We start from the raw sequence: 10,534 nt of genomic DNA, 5'->3' as shown, positions 1-10,534 counted from the left end.
GCGCTCGCCGCGGGCGCGCACGGTGCGGCGCGGGCGGAGCGGGCCGGCGGTGGCCGAGCCGAGCCGAGCCGAGCCCAGGCGCGGTGCCGGCGGCCAGGAGGGGGTTAAGCGGGCGCTGACAGTCAGCTGAGCCCTGACTGACAGCCCGCAAAGTTTCCCTGTCGCTAGACTCTTATGCTAATGAGGCCGGGCGGCGCGCGCCCATTGGCCCGGCCCCGAGCCCGTGTCCCGCCTGACGTCACGGGCGCTATAAAACTCCGCAATGCTTTAAACTCTCCTGCCGGATCAAACCTTTAAATATTTTTCATCTTCTTGCTGTAGCTTTGAGGCCGAGTTGTATTTTTTTTCTCTCTCTCTCTCTCTTTTTTTTTTTTTTAACTCTTATTATTATTATTATTATTTTGGTTGCGATACAGACTTTGATTTTTTATTTTTATTTTTTTGCCTTCGCTCTCTTTCCCTCCTCCCTCCCCCGATGAACCTCTCTCCTCGCTCTGCACTTTGCAGGAGAGAGCCCAGAGGAAAAGCACCATGAAGTGTTAAAAATAACAAAACAAAACAACAACAACAACAAATTTACTCGCAACAACACCAGCTAACACTTCCAGCTGCGGCTCGCGAGCTGCGAAAGAGCGAGAGGAGAGAGAGAGAGAAGGGAGGGAGAGAGGAGGAAAAAAAAAAACCCTCTATGCAAAAGGCGAATAGCGTGAGCCCCGCGCTCTGATGCATCAGCGGAGCCTCTGCGAGGGATAACGCGGAGCGGGAGAGGAGCCGCCGGGGCGGACCGGATCGGAGGCAGAGCAGGAGAGCGGAGCGGAGCTCGCCAAAAATCAAGCTGGCTCACCCGGTGGCGACTCAGAGCAGCCCCCTCGCTCCCGGAGCGCACCCTTTCTGGAGGACTCTCGGCAGCAAAAGGATGGCATCAGAGCTGGCGATGAGCAGCTCCGACCTGCCCACCAGTCCCCTGGCCATGGAATATGTTAATGACTTCGATCTGATGAAGTTTGAAGTGAAAAAGGAGCCGGTGGAGACCGATCGCATTATCAGCCAGTGCGGCCGCCTGATCGCCGGGGGATCGCTCTCCTCCACCCCGATGAGCACGCCCTGCAGCTCCGTGCCCCCGTCCCCCAGCTTCTCGGCGCCCAGCCCCGGCTCCGGCTCCGACCAGAAGACCCACCTGGAAGACTACTACTGGATGACGGGGTACCCGCAGCAGCTCAACCCGGAGGCGCTGGGCTTCAGCCCCGAGGACGCGGTGGAGGCGCTGATCAACAGCAGCCACCACCCGCTGCCCGGCGCCTTCGATGGCTATGCTAGAGGGCAGCAGCTGGCCGCGGCCGCCGGCGGCTCCGTGCCGGCCGAGGAGATGGGCTCGGCGGCCGCCGTGGTGTCGGCGGTGATCGCCGCGGCGGCGGCGCAGGGCGGCGCGCCCCACTACCACCACCACCACCACCACCCGCACCACGGCGGCGGCGGCGGCGGCGGCGGCGGCGGCGGGCACCCCCACGCCGCGGCGCCGGGCAGCGCGCCGCCCTCCTCCGCCTCCTCGGCCGCCGGCTCCGGCTCCGGCGGCGGCGGCGGCGGCGGCGGCGGCGCCGGGGGGCTGCACCACCCGCACCACGGCGGCGGCGGCGGCGGCGGCGGCGGCGGCGGCCTCCACTTCGACGACCGCTTCTCCGACGAGCAGCTGGTGACCATGTCGGTGCGGGAGCTGAACCGGCAGCTGCGGGGCGTCAGCAAGGAAGAGGTGATCCGGCTGAAGCAGAAGAGGAGGACCCTCAAAAACAGGGGCTATGCCCAGTCCTGCCGCTTCAAGAGGGTCCAGCAGCGGCACGTCCTGGAGTCGGAGAAGAACCAGCTGCTGCAGCAAGTGGAGCACCTAAAGCAGGAGATCTCCAGGCTGGTCCGGGAGAGGGACGCCTACAAGGAAAAGTACGAGAAGCTGGTCAGCAATGGCTTCAGAGAAAACGGATCCAGCAGCGACAACCCTTCCTCTCCAGAGTTTTTCATGTGAGTTCCCACAGCCTTGCCACCTTAACTAAAAGTTCTCCGTGTGAGTTGTTGTTGGGGGCTTTGCTAGAGCCACAACCCCGCTTGCCACCTTCTATTACCTTTTTTTAAAAAAGAAAAAAAAAAACTCAAAACAATTTTAAAACAAAGTTGTTTTTTGGGTTGGTGTTTGTTTTTGTTTTTTTTTTCTTTTTAAGGTGGGCTGGCTCCGTGTTGGCCAACCTAAAGTTCTACATGAGTTTCTTTTCTGTTTATTATTATTATTATTATTATTATTTTTAATTTTTTTTTGTGGGGGCTTGCTGTTGTGTTTTTTTTTTTAATTTGAAAGATACAAACTCGCCACCAACTCAGTTCTTCATATGAAGCTTGCTCTTCTTTGAAACCTGCCATCCACATTATATATATATATTTTTAAGTTCATGAGGTTTTTTTTCTTTTGAGCTTGCTGTGTCCAAAAAGTCAGATTTTTTTTTTGCCATCCTGAGTTCTTCATATGAGATTTGAGCTTTGCAAAAAGAAAAATAAAATAAAAAAAATTTAAAAACTAAACAAAACAAAAAATACAAAAAAAAAAAAAAAGTGAAAATTTTAGACTCCAGCTTGCTGAGTTCCATCAGTTTTTAGCGTTGTTGTGCAAAACTAGAGATATGCCTAGATCAACCTGCCAAAATCAAGCCTGCATCAACCTTCGGTGTGTTCATGTGAGTTTTGGCCTTAATCTGCCAAACGTGAGACTTTAGTCTGCCATTAGAATCCCATACTCATCTCATGCATTACGCTTGCTATTTTGTCTTAGCAACAATGAACTATAACTGTTTCAAAAGACTATGAAAAAGAGACATTATATTAATAAAAAACCCTGCATGCTGGTCATGTACGGTATAATTATTTTTTTTTTCTTTTGCTTGGAAATGGACTTTTGGAGACTATTATGGCATGGCATTCATCCTTTTGTTTTATTGCCTCATCACTTTTTTGGGTTGAAAGCAAAAAAGTGCAACCTTTGATCTTCCTCCTCCTCTTCCTCCCATTAAAGTTTGCATCTGCTCTAAAACTGCTTTGAGTTACTCAAAACTTCAGACTTCCTTTTAAATGCACTGAAGCATTCCCTCTCAAAAAACCTGCCAGAATGGATTTTGGTAACCTAATGTGGCAAAAAAAATTAAAAAAATAAAAAAACCCAAAAACACAGAAAGAACTTTGGAAAGATGTTCAAAAACAAAATTCACATCCCACTTGGGGGGGACATTGAAACCATGCTGTTGCCTAAAAACAGTCTAAAATTAATTTTAAGTGATCTGCCCCATTTTTTTTTTTTCATTTTGCGTTTGGTCATTGTCAAATGTGGAATGCTCTGGGTTCCTAGTATATAATTTAATTCTAGTTTCTGTCATCTGTTAGCCCAGTTAAAATGTATGCTACAGATAAAGGAATGTTATAGATAAATTCGAAAGAGTTAGGTCTGTTTAGATGTAGATTTTTTTTTTTAAAGATTGATGCACTAAATTGTTTACTGTCGTGATGTAAAGGGGGGTAGAATTTGCAACGGGACTGTTTTAAAAAGTAGTTTATGCAGCATGTGCTTGCAACTTAAATATAAGTTGGGTATATGTAGTCCTTGCTATACCACTGACTGTATTTGAAAACCAAAGTATTAAAAGGGGGAGGCACCCCTGTTTATATCTATAGGGGTATTTTACATTAAAAATGTATGGGTTGTTTTTTTTTTTTTTTTCAAAATTGAAGTATTTGGGACTGAATTGCACTAAGATATAACCTGCAAGCATATAATACAAAAACAACAACAAAAAAATTACGAACCTGTTTAGAACGCTAATACAATTTATGCAGTTATAAAGATGGCATTACTGCACAGTTTTAAAATGATGCAGATTTTTTTACAGTTGTATTGTGGTGCAGAACTGGATTTTCTGTAACTTCAAAAATTCCACAGTTTTAAAGGCAATAATCAGTAAATTTTATTTTCAGGGACTGATATCCTGTCTTTTAAAAAAAAAATGGAAAGTAAATCTTACCACAATAAATATAAAAAAATCTTGTCAGTTACTTTTTCTTTTACATATTTTGCTGTGCAAAATTGTTTTATATCTTGAGTTACTAACTAACCACGTGTGATGTTCCTATGTGCTTTTCTTTCATTTTCAACTCTATGGTTATATCGAAAGAGAGAATAATCTACAATAATAAACTGCATTTTTTTGATTCCGTACTCAGTTTCTTAGTGTGTAGTTCAAAGTTCCATAACTGCGAGCGCAGTACTTCAGCGTGCTGCCTGCCGAAGGGGCGATGCTCACCCACGAGCTGGACTCAAAAATGTTCAGGAGGGGAGAAGGAAAAGCATAGCTTCGTGTAAAATGGAAAACTGTCACCTGCTAGGACTCAAGTTCTCTTTCAGGTAGACGAAAAAAAAACGTGAGCTTTCAGGTGCTGCTTCTGACTTCTCAGTAGTGCAGTGAGGGCAGTTTCAGTGACTCAGATCATCCCACCAAGTTCTAGGAGATCTCAAAGGGGAGGTCTGCTTAAAAACCTGATGACACGATATGGCCCTGTATTTTGATTGTTTTATGATGGAGTGAAGTGAAAGAGAAGACTTCACATCCTCTTATCATCTGATCCCAGCTAAGCATGCCTGTCTCTAGTAAGAGATGACACTGCATCAAGCTTGGCTTGTCACAGAGCCACTTAATTCTAGACTGAAAAATTTCTTACCATTTTGGTCCATACTACCTCCTTTTTTCTTTTCTTTGCTTTTTCACCCTTCTTTTTTCTTTTTTTTTTTACCCTGGGGAATTTTTTGTTTTGTTTTTTGTTTTTTTTGGTTTTGTTTTGTTGTTTTTTCTTTTGCTACAGGCCTTAGAAAGTCCAGAGAGAGCTGAGGAGCGGAGAAAAAAAAAATCCAAAGGACTTCCTCCAACTTTTGAGAGTTATTTGCTTTAAACAATCAACCCCAAAGGTTAATGTGCTAGAAACATTCAGGTCTCTGAGCCCCTCTTCACTGCAGTTCCCCATGTCAAAGGGCATTTGAACTTTGAAAGGCTCCTCAGATGCTCGACCCAGTTCATTTAAAGCCACCTTTCCCTGAGAGCCTGCAGTGTCCCTCGGCAGAGCGCTGTCCTGCTCTCTGAATGGGATTATCTGTCCCCTTTCTGTGAGAGGCAGAGGCCTCTCTGAAGGATGCTCCAGCCTCTCTAGGATGGGGGGGTTATCTCCAGACCCAGGCTCATAAACCAAACACCTTTTTCTTCTCCTTTGTGTTTTTCCCCCCTGCAGCTGGTGCAACTTCTTCTCAGCAGTAAGGTCATCCCTCCTGGGTGCTGGTGGCCCTGAAGGGACAGGACCTGTTGCCTTCCCTCTGCCTGGCTGGTCCAGCCTCTGTCAAGGGTCGAGCTGCAAGGTCAAGGTGTGGCTCTGAGTCCCCCTGCAGCACTTACACCCACGACAGCCTGTGTCAGTGGGCAGTGGCTGGTGCTGGTCACTCTGCTCCCGCTGAGGTCCCTTTGGCAGGGGTGGACACCAGCCTCTCTGTTGGTGACAGCAGTGGCTTGGTCTCCGAAGCCGATGCTGTGTCTCACCCCTCCCCAGTGCCGGGGCACCAACCTGCCCTTTGGCATCTGACCTGCTGTTGCACCAGGGTTTGAGTAATGGTTCAAGCTCCAGATTCTGGTTAATTTGAGTTCCATTTTCTGGTTAATGTGTAATCTGTGGGTAAACTGGTTGCGATTGGCCGAGCTGGGAATTATCTCCTCTCATAAAGACAAGGCTGCTCGTTATTCTGTCTCCCACCTTCCCTTCCCTGACTGAGCCTTTACCGACGCCCAGGTGTTTTTGCAGGGACTCTGAAGCTTTCCTGCTGCCATTGCTGAGAGCAAGGAAGGGAAGGGACAAGACCTGTCATCAGCAGAGCCCCCGCTGAAGTGGTGCTGCAGCCCCCAAGGGAGCACAGAACACCAGGCTGCCCAGAGCAGGACCATTTCTGGTCCAGTCTCATCCTCACACCCTGCTGTCACTTCAGGCTTCCTTGCAAGCAAAGTTAGAAGCAGGCAATAGATTTTAAAAGTACTGTGAATTGAGTACTGAGTAGTGAAGAGCGAGGAGAGCACTGCTGCCTCCCTGAAGTATCTTCTTTCACGGAGGGAAAAAACCAAACATCCTATTTGAACGATTTGAGAGATAAGAGAAAACCTTCCTAGAAACAGACTTCCTAGAATAGAGTGACAAAGGGAAAATTCCCATCACACCCCCAGCCTGAGAGGGGAAAAAAGCTTTCTTCCAGTTTGGCATTGTGATGACAATCTTGCTTTGCACGTTAAAAAATGCAACCTTCCTTAGGCTGCACTTGAATTTTAGCCTGAAACACGCCAACTGGCCAAGTGAAGGGGAAAAAAATAAGGTACACATTTTAATATTCACTAAAGCAAAGTGAGTATTGGGGTTCTCTGTATGAGTCATTGCAGGGGAGCGCCCACCTTTGCCGCAGGACTGCTTGCTGAGGACTAATTGGAACCGCTCTGCTCTGAATAACCTACATTCATTAATCACCCCTTGCTTGACTCTGGCCTCAATCCTGCTCCCATTGAACTCAGAGGTGCAATCCTGGGGATTTCAAAGGGGAGCAGGATCCCACTGTTCTCCCACAGGTAAAAACTGGGTGGAATGCTGCCCGGGCCAGGCAATTGGGTGTCAAAAGGTGTGTGTGGTCTTAATCTGGCCATCACTAACAACATCCTATTTTTCCCATAGTCCTGTAGTGCCTTTCCATTTATTAACTACATTACAAAGAACTTTCATGTGACTGGTGCTGGGAGATACGTGCATGCACAGCAGCCCTTTGCTGGCTGGGAAATGGTGTACACTGAGACTCAGCCCCCTCCTCCCTCCCCAGCCCACCTTGCCCCTAAGCTTTTTTAATTTCCACCCCCTAAAACGAAACATAACCCTCTCCTGCCCTGCCTCCAGGCTTCTGCTGAGCAGAGGCCGAGAGTATTTTTTTGGTTTTGCTACAGCATTTTCCCTGCTTGAAAAAATGTCATCCTGGACTGAATCCTAAAAAAAAGACGGGAGAAGGCAGGGAAATATCCCAGTCACACCAGTGCATATTTATTTCCTGAATTATTTCTCCCTAGGCATGCAGCGAGAAGTGCCTGTTTGCAAACTGAGTGGGGAGAGCTTCTATTTATTAGAAAGTCTTCATCACCCTTTTAAAACAAAAACTCCAGTGCTGAATCAAAATGTCACTTGAAAACTCCCCCCACGCGAAACATGGCAGCAAATTTTTAGTTTAAAAAATGAACTTTCCCAGGTCTTTTTTTCTTTTCCCTTCCGAAAGCTTTTATGCAGCTGTTTCCTCCCCCTCCCTCTGTGTAGTGTGTAGGAAGTTCTTGATCTAGAATCATTCATAATTTTAATACCAATTTCTATTTGACATAATATACTAATATCAGATAGAGAGTGTAGCTGCTTCCTGGATTTAGGGAGGAAATGATGCATATATCAGAATTATCTGCTCAGATGCCAGAACTACATTGGTGTCATTTCAGCATGTGCTGTGTTGAAAGGAAATCCTCTATATTTATTACTCCGATCATCAGAGGAGCTAAATGGACCCACTGTTTCTGACACCTGTTCAGATGGCTGAATTTAAAATTTCATGCAGGAAAAAAAAAATCCTACATACTTCAATGTTAGGAATTAAGGTTTTTTTAATACACTTTTTTCCCTCCCTCTTTCCGAATCGCTGTGTTGTGAGCGGCTGCCATGAGGCTTGGGCATTCTGGGGGTAGCTATGGAGAGTGGGATAGATTTTGTTTGCTCAGCTCTGACAAAAACCAATCGTGCTTGAACACACACACAACACACACACACAGAGTCTGCAACCAAATGCTTCAGATCTCTGTTTTAAGTGCAGGTCTCAGTATGAATAACATGATGTAGCACACCCCAGAACGTGGCAGAGGTGAGCGGCCAAGAAAGAACTCGTCTTTTCAGGAAGGAGCTGAGCACCAAACCACTTCATAATTTTAAGGCTCTTCTAATGAATTTTTTTGGGCACAGCAGGTACAAATCAATAGATTAAAATACTGTACACTCTGCTGCATCTAATTCTTGACTGCCTGAAATTGCGGGGGAGGACCGAGAATAACATTTGTCACTCTGAGGGCTGAGTGCATTCAGATTTGTGAGCTCTAAGCCAACACAATGCAAAAATAGTCCAGGATGTGACTTAAGTTATCAAGTGAAAAGCAAGAGGCCAGGGATCTGCGAGGCTGTAGTTGGCAGACAGGCAGCTCCATCCCGAGCTATCTATCACCGTATCGGGTTGACCCAGCACAGTGTGACAACATCTCAGTGCCCTCGATGCACGCTGCCTGTATTTCAGCGCTCTCTGAAATGATCATTTTCGTTCACTATTGCTGCACCCACTTTTTTCCCTCCAAATTCTGGCTTTTAAAACTGTGTCACTTGCGACACACAGTGAAGCGTGCAGGCCTGTAATCGTGGTGCAGTGAGTGACGAGGACAGAACTTGCCCTGCCTCTCTCCTTGCTTGTTTTGAAGCCCCGTGGACTTTGTGCCATGATTTGCTTTTTTATTTTAATTAATAAATGTCATTGTTTTATAATGCATCGCAATGCAACGCTTTACATGGAAGGAATCAAAGAGAGAGCAGAAGTTTTCTAGAACTGGTGTTTCTCCTCCATGCAGAAAAAAAAATCCCCAGTAAATAACAAATCGAGCAGTGTCCTCAAGTTTGCAGCGGGGGTAGAGGTTGGAGTGTCCCTGGGTGCTGCTCTCAATTGTTAATTCATAAAGACCCACAGTCCTGAGCAATGCTGCCCCAGCTTGTCCTGATACAGCAGAGATGCCGATGGCTGTGGACGGAGGCGTTGAGCCTCAACACCCTGTTCCAGCGAAGGCTCTGGCATCTCCCTGACCTTCAGTCCTTGGGCTTTCCATTCAGTCTGGGTGTCCCCGAAAGGCTGCAGGGTGTGGGGACAGCAGGGTGTCGGCAGAGCTCGGAGCCCACACGCCTTTGCCTCCCTGCCGCCAGCCCGGCCGGGGGAGCAGCAGCCCTGGGGCGGGCTCTGGCACGGATTTTCACCTCCCTGCTTCTAGCAGCTCCTGATCGCCCCGGCCCGGGGCTGTCTGTGCAGGGATGCAGCCCCTCCCCGTCCCTCATGGCACCGGGGCCGCGGCCGGCGGGGTCGCTTGTGGGGCGGCCGGGCCCCCTCGGGGGCTGCCCGGAGCCCGGCCCGGCCAGGCCGCCACGTCCAGGGGCACAGCCGGGCACAGCCCCCGGCCCAGGCACAGCCCCAGATCCCGGCAGAGCCCTGTCCTCGGCACAGCCCCGGCCCCGGCACCACTCTCACCTCGGGCAGAGCCCGGCACAGCCTCGGCCCGGCACAGCCCCCGGCCCCGGCACAGCCCCCGGCCCCGGCACAGCCCCGGCCCTGGCACAACTCCCGGGCACAGCCCTGGCACCCGGCACAACCCTGACCCCGGGCACAGTCCCTGTCCCCGCTATAGTCTGGTCCCTGTCCCAGGCCCAGTCCCTGTCCCCGGGCACAGCCCCCGAGGGCTGCAGCGGCCGCCAAACCGCGGGTCCCGCCTCAGCCAGGTGCGGGAGACAGGCCCCGCCGCCCGGGAGGGACGCGAAGGTGAGGACCGCATCCGCTGTTCGTTTGTTTCTTGTTTGTTTCTCTCTAAATCCCATCCCTGAAACAAAAGGGGAGTCTGGGCGGAACTATGGATCCGTCTGGCCGCGCATCCAGAGCGGAGCTCCGGTTGTCACCCGGCGGCTCCCACGGGCTGCCCGGCCCTAGGTATGTCCACAGAGCACTTCCCTCGGCTTTGGTCACAGTATTTCCAAATTTTCTTTTTCTTTTTCTTTTTCTTTTTCTTTTTCTTTTTCTTTCTTTTTTTCTCATTCTTTTTCTTTTCCCTTCTCTTCCCCGTTTTTCCCTTTCCCTTTCCCTTTCCCTTTCCCTTTCCCTTACTCCTTTCCCTTTCCCTTCCCCTCTCCCTTTTTCTCTTCTTCTTTTTCCTTTTTCTCTCTCATTCTTTTTCTTTTTCCCCCTTATTTTTCCTTTCCTTTTTCTATTTCTTCCTTTTTTTTCTCTAGTTCTTGAATTTCCCCCCTTTTCTTCCTTTTTTTCTCCTTCATACCTGCGCGCACACAGAGACAAATCTAAACGCAAAGGCAATCAAAGAGATCTCTTAAAATGACTTTTTGGATCAGGCCTCGAGTTCTCTGCAGGGAGCAAGAATGGAAGCAGGCAGGATTTACATTTCATGGCTTTTAAAGAATCTGAAGTGCAGGGAACGGCGTTTGCCGAGGCTGAGTTTCACAAGTCTGTGTGGATGTGCCTCGGAATGTGTATATGATTAAGCTTAAAGCCCTCTTCTGTAAGAAAGCAGGCAGATTCCCTTTCGTGCAGCCTGAGCCCTGCTTCTCCAATTTTGAAACAAAACTTCTTGCCAAGGCCTTGGCAGTGGGATATCAC

The 10,534-nt window shown here is 48.6% G+C and overlaps 1 protein-coding gene across 2 annotated transcripts in view; it reads left to right on the top strand.

The window, feature by feature from the left end:
* Nucleotides 1–280: 280 nt before the first annotated feature.
* Nucleotides 281–10,534, top strand: part of MAF (MAF bZIP transcription factor) — a 194,210-nt gene continuing 183,956 nt past the window's right edge. For both annotated transcript variants that reach the window (XM_077185192.1, XM_077185191.1), the window contains exon 1: nt 281–2,010. In XM_077185192.1, the coding sequence (XP_077041307.1) occupies nt 917–2,010 (1,094 nt within the window). In that variant the 5' untranslated portion in view covers nt 281–916. The remainder of the gene's footprint in view (nt 2,011–10,534) is intronic.

The sequence above is a fragment of the Agelaius phoeniceus genome, chromosome 12, assembly GCF_051311805.1.
Source record: "Agelaius phoeniceus isolate bAgePho1 chromosome 12, bAgePho1.hap1, whole genome shotgun sequence".
Lineage (NCBI taxonomy): Eukaryota > Metazoa > Chordata > Aves > Passeriformes > Icteridae > Agelaius > Agelaius phoeniceus.
Note: the sequence above shows the minus strand (reverse complement) of the source record. Positions and strands in the feature narration are given on the sequence as shown.